We start from the raw sequence: 14670 nt of genomic DNA, 5'->3' as shown, positions 1-14670 counted from the left end.
AACTACGTAGAATAATAATTACATTTAAAAACATGATATTTACTTTGTCACTTTGAATATTCGTAATAACCGAAGTGCTCTCAGCACGGACAGACCGAAAGAACCACCTTTGACGGCAGACCAAACGACTTCGAATATAGAGCCCATGATTACGACGCAATCGAAACGGTTGAATGCGGAATCAAAGTATATTCGTATCCCAAGCGCGTACATCTTAATGAACATTTCAGCCATGAAGAGCATGAGGAATACGTACTCAGAATAAACTGTCATTTTCAAAATAGTAATAATTAATTAATATACTATACAAATTATGAAGAGTATAGATTTAAAAAAAAAATACTGCTGTTAGTTATGATAACATGAAAAAAAAAATGTTAAATCAATGCAAAGTCTTACAGACAAAATTCGTTATGTATTCTGGTTGTTTGTGATGTTCGATGGCCACGAACACTGTATTAAAAAACACTAATACGATGACGAACCAATAGAACCATTGCGCTTTTACCATGCGTCTGATCCAAAACCTAAATCGTTTTTCTGCTCTCCACATGGAAGCACAAACGCCTTTTTTTCGCATTCGGTCTTTGAACGTTGGCGTACGTGGAAAACCTGTAAATTAATAAGATTAATTTTAAAAATTATGTCAAAACGTTACTGAGCTATATATACTATTTTGTCTACCGATAAACTCGTTATAATAAAACACCAATGGCTAACGGTAGCGGTTATATGTATGAAAGCATTTCGTTTAAGTAAATATTATTTCTATCATAGTTATTTATTAATAATAATAATACAATTATTATGCTTATTGTGAATGGAAAAAAAATTGAGAGGTGACAACGAAAAGTGAATAATAAAAAATATAATAAAAAAATACAATAACTTTTATCATGATATTACACACAACTATACAAGTAGTTTAAGCAAATATTTTGCTCATTATTCATATGTTTAATACAGTTAATCAGTAAAAATAACTTTATAACAACCATTGGATACTCTGAACACTTAAGCAATCGTCCATATAACCGCCACTGTGAAATCAGCAACACTGTATAGTAACTGTTATAATATACATTTATGATTGAAACAAAGTGTATTTTTTGTCTACAAAATTTGTATTATTTACACAAGTTGTTTGTTTTAATTATATTGTCTATGACTACTATATCTAAAAATTATTATCAATTGCCCACTGCTGTACGCACACACGCACACAAACACACACGCCTCCAACATGCAAAAGTTAATTTCTTCCACAGTGTATAAAATCCTGGGCGTTTCTAAATAACACCCTTATCTCAATCAAAACATTCTAGGCAAAACTCACGCTTAATATATGCCTCTTACGTGAAACAAAAAAAACCGTACCTTTTTTGCCTTTACCAAGCACTGAAACATAACATTGAATATTTCGATAAAGTTTTAATAGGTTTTAAGTATACACTATAATGTAATATAATATAAAAGAAACATGAGACGTTTAGCCACCAACGGCATATCACAATAGAAACGCGGGGTTTATCATCCCGGAATCCACGCCATATGCAATTGCCACGCATAGATAACAATTGTATTTACCTTCATCGGCTTCTTCTTCCTCGCACTCTTCTTCAGATTCGGTGCTTTTGCTTTTGCCCAAGGTTTTCAGTTTTTTCCTTTTTATGTCAGCTCTTCTTCTTGCTACAGTAAATCATAAAATCATCGCATTATAAATAATAATATGCCATATTGCCATATAATATTTGAGAGAGAAACAAATAAAATCGAAAAAATAACACCAACGTCATTCGGTGTTTTACCTTCGATTATATGTCTTCTCTCTTCATCTGTGGTTCGTTCTTCGGCCAGGATAACCTCTTCTAAAATATTAAAAAAAAATCAAATAAAAGGCGTGCGTTAATTTATTTTCGAAAACGTTATCACATTATGCACTGTTTAAATACTGTACGTATTACGACGTTGTATACGGGAATACAAACATTTCAAACTTAAGCCGAAACTTACCGGCTTTACATATCCAGTCAACATAACCGTTGAGCTCGCGTTCCAGCTGTTGCTGTCGCCGTAGCTTCAAAAACGTTTGCCGGTTTTCGACTTTTTCTCTTTCTTTAGCGAATTCTCTACAAAGCCAGGATACAAGGATTGGTATTACATGAGCTAATTTATAATACTGTAGCCTACACTATTATATTATATAATTGCGGATTAAACAAATATATCAAAATAATATCAAACGTATGCAAGGTCGTTGAATGCTATATATACAAGATATATTATAATACATGTGCACGGGATTTTTGTACTTTGACGCGTATTTAAACCGTGGTAGTTGTTATTACACGTAAAATTGGGATGGGATATGTTTTAAAAAATATGTATTACTTACAAAATATACGAAATAATATTATACTTGAAATACAAAATAAATAGTTCAACGAGGTCAAATACGTATAGTACCGAACTACCGCTTAATCTTCACAAAATAATTACGCGCATTAAGAACACGGTATTAATATAATACCTGCGGCCGTAATCCAGTTAATGTAAGTATTAAACATATCGATGTATTTTTTTTTCGTGCGCATCTTGTAATATTTAGCCTTCCGCTCTACGCGGGTTCTCTCGTTCGAGAACTCTCTGCAAAGCGTACAAAAGCGTATTGGATAAAATATAGGTACCGAGTATTCGTTTGTAATTATATTTATCTGTTTTTTGATTTTTCCGTAACATTTTGTTATGTTTCAACGGTTATTTAATTACTATATAATATAATAAGACAAAAATGAAACTTACCCGCTAAGCACACCAAGAACTAAATTGAGCATAAAAAATGAACCTAGAATAATAAGTGGTACAAAATATATCCAATTGAATAACACGCCGTATGCATCGTTCATCTGAAACAACAATAATTGATAACGGTAGATCAGTACATAGTCCACAAAAAGAACACGTTTTCAAAATAGAAAAAATCGAAAATAGAATATTTTAATTTTGTTAAAAAACGATACCTAGTTATTAAAATATTGTATTAACATTTAAAAACGGTCATCAATTAAAGCGAAACTTATGATAAAATATAAATAATATATATTTATAGTGTTCAATATATTTTATTACATTAAAAAATTTTCAAATTGCTTTATATGTTGTAAGTATATAATATCTGTAAATAGGATTATTGTCAAAGTTTTAATTGGAAAATCGATAAGAAAAAACACGATTGTGCATCGTTAGATTGGTAATTAAGATGATTTTCTTGTTGCATGGTAGATATTATTAAAAATTAATCGCTAAATTATTTTTATTCTACAATAATATTATCATGCAATAATATAAATATTTTTATAGTTGCCTTATAAAACAATAATACAATTATTTTAATAAGCTAATATTAGCATAGCTTAAGAGGTCAAGATAGGATACATACGTTGTTTCTATTGTACTATACATATAATATACTAACATTTTTCAATTTTCTGTTTTCAAAAGATTTTTTTTTTTTAAGTGAGATTTTATATTAATCGAGTATAAATAAAGAAAAGAAATCTGACAAATAATGCCGAAAGAAACGTTGAAACAGACCAATTTAATCACAAAACATTTAAAACAACATAATCTACCTATAATATAATATTTCTGAAATGCCCTTCCCACTGTTTAAAAATTAATTTCTATTGTAATATTATGCTATTATAGGTGGTTGATTAGATATTATTAATATTTTAGTTATTTATTATTTTGGTTTTTATGTTGTTCGACTAACCCAGTACAGAATGGTAGTCCACCCTTCCATGGTGATGCACTGGAAAACGGTAAGCATGGCGAGTCCGATGTTATCGAACGACGTGATCCCGTAGTTGGGACCTTCCCAGTTCTCTATGCACGTGGACGTCGTGTTATCACAGAAGTACGCGTTGTACGGCTTCGTGCTCTCGTTTGAATCCGAGTCCGAGTTGCAAGGCGCCGGGTTCTGTCCCTCGATTTCCATCGCAATCAGATTATCCAACCTAACGCATTAACTCAAACGCATTATACAACCGTGCTAATACAAAAATGGTTCGGCACTACGTACGTATACATTGATACATACGTCGCGAACGAGTTGACCACATAATGTGTAATAATAATAGCAATACGATACTTGCACACACCAGTCTGTATATATTAATATTTTCCTTTTACAGTTAACGTTAAAAAACATAATAATATACAATACTGTACTAATATATATTAATATTTTTGTAATACGTTTGAATAGGTAGTATCGGAAATGCAAATGAATTTTATTATAAATGTACGCAAATGTCTGGTAATAGGTATGAATAATAATATGTTACTAGTATATTCATATACGTATAGGTTCATTCATATAATTAAATGCTAACATTATCGATAAGTGACTGTTAATCATGAAGAGTGTACTACAGCGCATATTGTGATGTCTTTGTCTTAGTGTCTTACAAAACAACATGTCAAATTTGCGTTCAGTAGAGCCAATTTTGTGTAGTTATCTTGATGAACAATCTCCATCGGAAGTCTCTTCAATCCACTATTCTTGTGCTGTATATTATTGTATCAACTAAGCGTATTGTTTAAATTGTAACAGATTATTAACTAAAGAGTTAGTCGAGTTAAATATTATGTTAAAAAAATAATTGCATATAAATAAGAATAAATGTTTTAATGTTAGAGTGAATTGAATAATAATCAATCTAAGCAAAATAATTTTATCTGCTTGGTTCTTTCATTGGATTTTCACGATATTTTAATTGAGAATTATTATGAGCATTATTTTACTTTAATATTTTGTATATTTATAAATCGTTTATAAATATTAAAACACTATGTATAACCAAAAAGAGAATACAGTAGATAAAATTCGTGCCTTTAGATTTGATCATAGGTCAGTTTACTACATTATTTAAGCTAACAACACAAAATTAGTTCTACAGAACTCAAATTGTATAGTTATATATTTTATGTAGCATCTTTTATCTTTCTTGTTTATAAAAATTAGATTTATCAATGGTTAATTTTTTTAATTTTCAATAAGAAATAGGTATCTTAGCTATTTTAAGATACATAGTATAATATATAGCAGGGGTCACCAAATAAATTCTATGGAGCTCCGTTTTGAAAGTTACCATACTGGTCGCGGACCCTAACAGTTTTAATAATTTATACACGTTAATAAATTCATTTTTTTTTTTAATAAGTATTTATATTGATTTATTTATACATTTGTTCAATAAAAATTAATTTAATTTTTTTTTCGTAGTAATATAAATTTTATATGACATACTTATAATTTTTATTAATTTATATTACACAAATTTTAAAATCTACTCTGCGGATAAGGGTCCGTAAAAAAAGTGTTCTCGGACCGCGGTTCTCCAATTGGTGACCCCTGATATATAGTATGAATCAAAAGATTAATTCAGTTAAAATAATGTAGATTTACCTTAATTAGATTAATCTACATAATTATATGCTAATCACTATGATTAAAATATGAATTGATTATTAAAATACTTGAAACAAAGAATTTGTTTTATCTGGTGTATACCACTATATTATCTAGAACAGTATACACAGATAACTAGTGATTTTGTGTATCGACCACATTGTGTTTAATATTTTATTATATCCTATATTAAATACATAATAATAGTACTGCAACTTAATACATCTATAATAAGTAAAAATAATACAAAAATAAAATAACCTAACCTAACCGAAATTATTAACACTACTATATTTATTACAGCTGCTCGTTTCAAATTTAAAGTAACCCCTACGAAATCTTATTTATTTTGCGCTCCCATTATAAAATATTAAATGGAACGTATTTATTTATTTTTGGATTTATTTGTGTAATATAATTCAAATATTTTTTTCAGATATTGATAACACCATAAAATATCCAAAATTATCATTTTTAGTTGAACTTAATTTTTTTAGAATATTTTAAATATTGTATTAAAATAACTAGCAATTAATGTTTGAAAAATATACAAGCAAATAAAATAATAAACAAATGTGATGGTTCATATTAACATTAAACGGTAATAATTATTAAAATCCATACTTAAAAATAAAAATGAACGAGTAATAAAAGTAGTTATTTATGGTGGAATCTTATATATATAGAGAGAGAGTATGTATTTTGTGTCTTCGACGTAGACTAATATCATATGAAGGTCAATATAACCTTCAACAAATTTTTAACTTTTAACTTTTATGATAAAAAATAAAAAAAACCAATAATAAAAAGTAGGCTGTATTAATAAATTGGTGTAATTAGGGTTTATTTGAATACTACTAGGATAAAAATGTTAGTATCAAGAAAGGTAATATCGCCTAGTTAAAATGAAAGTGGAATAAGTCATATTCTTTGAAAAACGATGAAAACGTACGTATTTATACATATACAACTTACAAGATAATTAAACAAAGTCAATTTGATAGTGAAGTAAATTAAATAGCGTTCTGCGTTAGAGGGCGTCAGTTGTAGTCAGTCCATATTTCTTGTAAATTTTGCAACTATACACTAACCCATTTTTTTTTTTAGTATATACTAACTAGTACTACACACAGAAATAGGGACTGATTGTAGTGTCATTTCTGAATTGGAAGAGAGGTTGAATGATAATAATAATGTAATGTACATCTGTGTTATAAATAATTTAAAATAAAAATGAAATAATAAAATCCTTACTTGACTTAAACTACATAAAATTAGACTATTACTGTGTAAAGATTTATTTCAATATTTAACTATTTATCATATTCACACTAAATTGTTATATATTTTTCTAGCTGAAATAGTATGTATTTAAGTTATAAGATTATAACAATACTTAACGCGAAATTCAAATTAAAGCTCGACAAAGTTGCAGAAAACAAAAAAAAAATTATAAAATATATGACAGTACTCACACGGAACTTAAATGGCATTTTTATGAAAGTGGTGTAACTGAAAGCCCACTTATATACCACAAAAGGGAGGGAAAAGTTGAATATTTGGATGTGGGTATTTTCCTTTGTTAGGTTTTTGATCCATTGAAGTTAATTTCAACATTTTAGACACACATACAAATGATTTATAAAAAATATCAACGCTAAGGTTTATTTATCTCAAAATGACTAAATACTAACTCAGGTACATAACTTGAATTCTAACTGGTTTTTACATTAACATGATTAAATGATTCAAAATAATAAAAACGAAATCATGCTCTATTTTCTTTAAACTAATTTACCTCTTTATTTTTATTTTTTAAACATATTAAATATTTTTTTTTTGGGTGCAAACTTGAATTCAAACAAAATTTGTTTTTAAATTGATGTGATTGAATTTGAATAAATTTAAGTAAATTATTGAACTTCATATGTTAGTCAGACACAATGAAATAATCTGATTCTAGAAATAATATATATTATTAAATACAGCTATTATAGGTGCATGTTTATGTTACAAGTTACAATAACAAAATTACGTCTTAAGTGTTGTTTAATAATTTAATATATATTTATTAAAATCAATAGTGTATAGATAATTTTAGTTAATTTTCTATGGTCAATTTTTCAAGGTATACTTGTTATATTTTTCCAAGTAAATTTAAGAAGCAATCATATTTATTATGTTTATTTTTTTAATTTTAATCAATTATAAAAATTTGATATTTAATCTTGGTAATTGTCTTTACTATATCATGGTAATATCATCATGTTAAAATTATATTAATTAAGTTTAAAGGATATTTTAGAAAAAAGCAACTTTGATTGTAACAAATAACGAAGAACCATGTACCTTTAAAAGTAAAAATTAAAGAAATTTGATTTTAATTTAATAATTATAATATTGCAACATAATTATTAGTTTAATTTAATAAAAAAAGATTATATACACCTCCTAGACTGTGGCAGCATAAAATAGGTACAGTTTTTAATTATATTTTTTTACTTAAAAAATAAAATTGCTTTTATATTACAATAATTTAAGACTATATACAGCCTTTGATAGTATGTAAAGGTTTGTATAAAAATCTGCGATCATTAGTATTTTTTTAAAACTGTGCCATCTAAAATGCGCAATGTAATACAATAATTTCAATACCTACTACCAGATTACTCTATTCGTAATTATATGTATTGTGCGTGTAATCATTGATCGTATTATATCATTTGTATAATCAGTGGCGTGCTCACGGGGGGATCAGAGTATCATGTTCCCTTTTGATTTTTTTTGTAATGATTTCTTATCTATATGAAAAAAATAATGTAGGCTCTATGACAAGTCAAAAATTAATATCCCCCTCTCAGAAAAGTTGAGCACGCCACTGTGTATAACCGTGGCTCGGAAAATGTAGTATTTCATTTTATAATAATAGTTAAATATTGTTTGATAAAAGTATATTGTAATTTATTAGTATAAATAATAAAAGTGAACAAAAAAATAGTAAGAATTGTCGAATATGATAATTTGATAATAAGAGGCTGAGATAGGTACATGTTAAACATGGAAAACTGTAATACACATACTTAAGATTTTAAATTTCGTATTTGTACTAAAGGTATGTAGAAATTTTGAAAGTATACAGCTTCTTACATTTCAAATAATTTTTTTTCTGCATCAATGATAAAAAAAATTGTACTTTATATGAATAGCGTTCTATCACGTAAGCAATTGACGGACAATAGTCAAAAGAACATAAAAAAAAAAAAAAATGCAACACCTATTAAGCTTAAAATAATATACATGAAAAAAAAATATAAAAATTAAAATCGTTGAAAATTTACAAGTTCCGAGTCCCGATTATATTATTTTTATACCGATTACGCACTTGTAGCAAGTCTTGTGCAACGCTCCGGAGTAAAACTCCAGTCCAATGATTGCAAATATGATGATAGCAAATAACACCAATAAGCCAATCTGGAGTAGCGGTGCCATCGCTTTGATGATGGACTTCAGTACAACTTGCAGACCTAAACGGGGAGAAAAAAACATACAGGGGGGTTACGTCTTGTCGTCAAGACGATCAGTTGTATCTAGTAAGCTAGTATGATTATATAATAAAATTTCCCCAATAATAAGGTCGACGACAATAACTCGCGAGTACGTATTATAATATGTAAGCTATATAATGTAATATATTGTATGTCATACAGTGTGATTTTTTCTAACGTAAAACAACAGTAAAGCCAATACCACTTTTACTAGTTTGTTATCATCGTAATAAGTTTTCGATAAACAAATCAAATTTATAATAATGATAATATGTAAACCAATAAAAGCTAAGGATGGAAAGAGTAAAACAATTGATCAGTGAAATCGACTTGTTAACTCTCGAGTCGGAAAAAATCGTCACTGCATGCTGTACAATAGATGTATATAGGTATATAAATGATATATAGGTATACGCGCGATGCATCGACGCGACCATTATTATTGGACGTTACCGTTCCACGGCCATATATTATTTTTCGGTTTATTTTTTTTTTATCGTTATTTTCTCTGTTGACCTTCTGACTGACTCCGTGGGGTTAGGGAAATGAGGGTCTGTGATGTTTTGGGCAAACCTCGTTATATATATTAGTCGTTTTCGTCGTGTGCGTGTATTTGTGGTGTACTCACTTGGAATTCCGGAGACCAATTTGAGCGGCCTCAATACCCGGATCGCTCGCAGCGTCCGCAGATCCATGTTTGCCGCTGACGGTATTTGTGTTATACATCTGTGGCAACAACACTTCTAATCACTACTCAGTGCGCTACCTACCCCAAAATAAACACGCAATCCGTTCTATTCATCTAGTTCTATGCGTCTATATGTATATAGTTAATAAATAATGTATCTGGACGTGTCTATATAATAATAATAATAATAATAATAACAATAATAATAATAATAATAATAATAATATATAATATCTGTTCGATATGGTCGTGCGCGATGGTCCCGAATACAAAATAATAATAAAAATTGTAATAATAATAATAATATGATAGTATAATATATATATATATATATATAATATGTAATAATATATAGGTAGTAATAATAATAATAATAATAATAATAATAATAATAATAATAATAACAATAATAAATAAAACAAACCGGAAACTACGGATCGAAATACAAGATTATTTAAGATACGTTCAAATATAGCAAAAATAATGTCGGTTTATATATATATATAATATTTATGTATTACGCATTAATTATTATTCCATGTTAACCGTTTTAAGTTTGCTGCCGGGAATATTGTCAAAAGTGCTAGGACAGAGCCGAGGTTATGATGACAACGGTTTTAACGACGACATACGCATATAATATAATATATATAATATGGTAATGACATATTGCGTTCCCGTTTCCATTATTTTTTTTATACTCGCGCTGTTTCCTGATTTTGACCGATGTACAAAATATTATAAACTGCCACTATAATAGACCAACAATTCTACATTCGCCAACATTATCGTCCACTATATTCCAAATATTATGCTCTTATAGCAGTATCGAAAATACAATAATATTAAAACATAAAAATTAAATATACGATTAAAAAAAAATAATCTACGATATTAATATTTATTATTATATATTATCTACGGTTGACTCGCTCAAGTCAACGATGACGTGCAGATTTCTAAAAGAAAATTATTTTATATTTCGAGGTATATTATTAATCGTATAATATCAATATGTATTATTCATAAAAAAAAAACAAAATATATATAATCGATCAACAGCTTTATACAAAATATATATATATATATATAAATAATATAGACCCGTTGTTATTTCTATCTAGTTTGCTAATATACCTAATCGGATCTAAATGATGTATGAATACTGTTATAAATCTGTTCGAATCAAGCCGAATAATAATATAATATAATCCAACTACAAATCGATCAACTGTATCAACGGTAGTTCTACTCGGGAATTTCTATCATCCAGCAAAAGTCCAAAAGAATAATATATATTATGTATATATGTAAATATATATAATATATGTATATATATATGTATAAAAGTTCGCAAACCAACGGTTACGGTCTAATCCGATATTCGGAATATGTCTATACCAAATGCAATACGCCTACAAAAACGGGTTAAACAAATGGTTTTACTGAAAAATAATAGAACATTCGAGGATTTTTATTGTGTCAAAAATGCTTTCCTGTGATCCTGGGACATTTCGAGTGCCTTACTTGGGATTCTCGAAACCAGTTTCAAAGGCCTGAGCACCCGAAAGGACCTCAACATCCTCATGTCCAGCATGTTGGACTCCATGAATTCAGTCATTGACCTAGAAATCGGTAAACCCCTGAGTCCAATGTATCCCTAGCCGATTCAAAATTGTTTTGCTTAACATATACGTTTTGTTCTAATTTTTTTTTCTTAGATTTCGTGTCTATTTTTTAAGTATTTTTCATTATATATTTAAATTAAAAATTTGAAGTATTTTCATGATAAATCATTGTACTCACCCTGTTACAACTACAAAAAAGTCCATAATGTTCCATATATTACGAAGATATGAGCCGCTGTGCAGTAAAAAACCTAAAGCTAATATTTTGAGAGTCGCTTCGACGCAAAAAATTGCTAGGAAAACGAGTTCGGTTGCCTCCTGAAATTATAACATCAAGCAATTTTGTTTTAGTAAAATAGAAAAAACATTGGTATTAGTAAACCAAAGATCGTTTTAAAAGGTAAAACATATTATTATGTACAATGACACTCGGGTGATTTACCAAAGTCTTAGCAAGTACAGTCTTGTCTCCCCTGGGCAGATGTTCCTCCAGAGCCAACACCACGCAGTTGGCTATGATGGTTAACAGCACCGCATATTCGAACGGAGTGCGAAATCATTGAATTAAGAAAAAAATACAATAATAATGTTATTTATACCAACACGAAGCGGAAATAAATAAATATAACATAACTGAAAAATTAACAATTTTAGTCAGATATTCACTTAGCATCAGTCATAAACACAAAACATGGTTATAATAAAGTCTTTAAATAAAGACATATATACAAAATGAGGAATAAAAACTAAATTACTACACTGGAAGGATTTTATATTATACAATATATAAATAATATGTATATTATCATGACGCCAAGTTTGTGATCTTAATTTGCATGTATTAGATACGTGTTTTAGAACTCATAAATACTTTTCAATGACGTACAAACGAAGAAAGAGGGAGATATAATAAAAGAGACAATACAATGATTTCCGTTAAAACCCGAACAGTCACATTGTAATATAGGAAAACTGGTATGTGCGTGAAAAAACGTATATTAGGCTTTGCATATTTTTTACTAGGGTATATTACTAAAATGTTCAATATACAACTTGCATGTGTATAATGTAATATGAATAAATAATATTAAACATATAATATTTGTAATAGAACAGGTCGAATAATAATGTACGCATATATTTGATGGCCATATACTTAGCTGCGTTTATGACAATAAGATCATATAGGATTATAGTTATATAAAATTAAAAATATTTAATATAAACTATTAAAAATGCATATAATAGCTATAAACAGTGGCATATCGAATTCGAAAATACTATTGACGGCAAAGCATTTTCATATAATCTATTATCAAGAAAATTTAAGAGTTAAGGGCTCATATGTGTTTAGAAAACTTCAATAAATGGGATTTTTTTATTTAATTTTAATTACAATTTCATTATTATAGTTTAATAGTATTAACAACCTTGTAAACACCACGTGTTTATCGTACTTTATTATGATTTTGAACATTATTTTTTCTTCAATAGGAAGTACACAATCTGCACTTACAGCGCTGGTTAAGTGGGGCGAGTGTAGGCAATATAAGTTATTTAGATATTAAAATATCACGAAAAATAACCGGGCGTTTCAAAAGGATATGGCCATTCGATGATGAACCTGGTGTACCGGCGGACGGGGTTGTCGGTGCTGAACAGGAACAAGGACGACGGCCCAGGGGGCGCGTCCGCCTGCTGATGGTGGTGATGGTGATGATGGTGGTGGGACCGCGGCCTCCCCATGCCGGCGGATGTTCCCGCCGACCCGATGCAGTCACGTCCCGCGGCCGCAGCGACTTCCTTCTCCGCCGCCAACCTATACAAACGTTAAGCACGACGTAAAATAAGTATTACTTACTACTTACTATATTATTATATTATGTTAAATAAATTGCGTGGGAGTGATCCACATATAATAATTAAATATGTAAATAAACGTAATTGTACGTAAACGTTTACAGTACAAGTTGTGTAATGTTATAAATTATTTATATCATTTTAAATACTATGTTTAGTAATATTATTTTAGACTTGTCAGGGACAAAGGTGTTTAAGCATGCATCAACGCCATCAACATTTCATAACAAATGAGATATTAAACGACTAGATAATGCAAGTGAAGAAAAAAAAATGTTCATATTATATAATAATTTGCAGACGATAGGATGTGTAACTATAATAATTATAAAACGTAAGAACTTCCTAAATATTACATATTTTAAATTTCAAACAGAATCTTTAACAATGTAGATTTATCTCATTGCGATTTTTTGTTTACACCCGATATCGTGCTAAAATTTTGAAAACAAAATTGTTGTTAAAACTTAACCTGTTGTCAAAAAATTCTTGAAAATTGTATTAGAAATAATATATACTAACTAGCATTAATTATTATCAAGTTAAATATTTTTATAGTAACTAACCATACATGATATGCAGTACTCATTTACCCATTAACCTAGTATTAAATATATAATAATTGCTTTCATATCAAATATCATAGACAACAAATAAAATCAATAATAAATATAAATATTGATAGATTATATAATCTGAAAATGATAAAAATAATTTAATAAAACCCATTAAGAACTTATGGCAGTTTGCTTTCGGAAAACGTACAGTTATTATTATTGGCGATTGAATGGTAGGAAATCGATAAGCCCTATTACATTCAATCTGCAGAAGCTTTGTAATAATACTAGTATCTGTTATACCTATTATAGTACTGAAAATGTATTTCAGTAATAGATTTACCCTCGAAGAAGTAAGTAAAAATTGCAAATTAAAAAAAAAATAAACTTTGACTTACAGACCTTACTTAATAACAAGATACATGTACACTACTTATTTACGTTGTATTTTTTGAAAATGAATTTATTATGTTGTTATTACTCTCTCTATTTTTCTTTTTCTTTCTGTCAGTGTCACATATAATAGATTATATAATGTCCAATGTTAAACTTAATTACTTTGAAGATAGCTCGATAAGACAGGTATTTCATTTTTCTCATGATGTGTTAAATTTGGGTATCTTACGACATATAATCAATTTATTTTTTCCGGCGATACTATATATTGTAATAATACAATAATGAATAATAATGATACTCTATGCCAGTGGTTCTTAACCTTTTTCGAATGACGGAACACTTAACATTTTATAAGGTTTTCGCGAACACAGCCGTAAAATAAAACAGTAATTATATATATTTTTTAATTTTTTAATATATTAAGCAATGCATGTATATCATAAAAAAGTTTGTGCAATGAAACTAAAAATTTCTTCTTACTGATTTTAAAATTTTGGTGGAACTTTTATACTAAGTC

General features: G+C 28.5%; 1 protein-coding gene across 18 annotated transcripts in view; it reads right to left on the bottom strand.

Moving 5' to 3' along the window:
- The window catches only part of LOC113550723 (voltage-dependent calcium channel type A subunit alpha-1), a 217252-nt gene that overhangs the window by 39089 nt on the left and 163493 nt on the right, over positions 1–14670 (bottom strand). For 13 of the 18 annotated variants that reach the window (XM_026952750.1, XM_026952754.1, XM_026952759.1 and 10 more), the window contains 13 exons: positions 12944–13156; positions 11780–11885; positions 11516–11655; positions 9650–9747; positions 8859–9000; positions 3776–4019; positions 2803–2906; positions 2014–2129; positions 1809–1868; positions 1588–1689; positions 1378–1398; positions 400–612; positions 44–266 (listed from right to left, as the gene is read on the bottom strand). In XM_026952750.1, the coding sequence (XP_026808551.1) occupies positions 44–266; positions 400–612; positions 1378–1398; positions 1588–1689; positions 1809–1868; positions 2014–2129; positions 2803–2906; positions 3776–4019; positions 8859–9000; positions 9650–9747; positions 11516–11655; positions 11780–11885; positions 12944–13156 (1782 nt within the window). Of the gene's footprint in view, positions 1–43; positions 267–399; positions 613–1377; positions 1399–1587; positions 1690–1808; positions 1869–2013; positions 2130–2802; positions 2907–3775; positions 4020–8858; positions 9001–9649; positions 9748–11236; positions 11335–11515; positions 11656–11779; positions 11886–12943; positions 13157–14670 lie in introns of all 18 variants that reach the window. The other 5 variants (XM_026952752.1, XM_026952764.1, XM_026952757.1 and 2 more) reach the window with 2 other exon arrangements.

The sequence above is a fragment of the Rhopalosiphum maidis genome, chromosome 1 (genome assembly GCF_003676215.2).
Source record: "Rhopalosiphum maidis isolate BTI-1 chromosome 1, ASM367621v3, whole genome shotgun sequence".
In the NCBI taxonomy this organism is placed as follows: Eukaryota; Metazoa; Arthropoda; class Insecta; order Hemiptera; family Aphididae; genus Rhopalosiphum; species Rhopalosiphum maidis.
The sequence above is the reverse complement of the archived record's forward strand: the minus strand, read 5'-3'. Positions and strand labels throughout refer to the sequence as shown.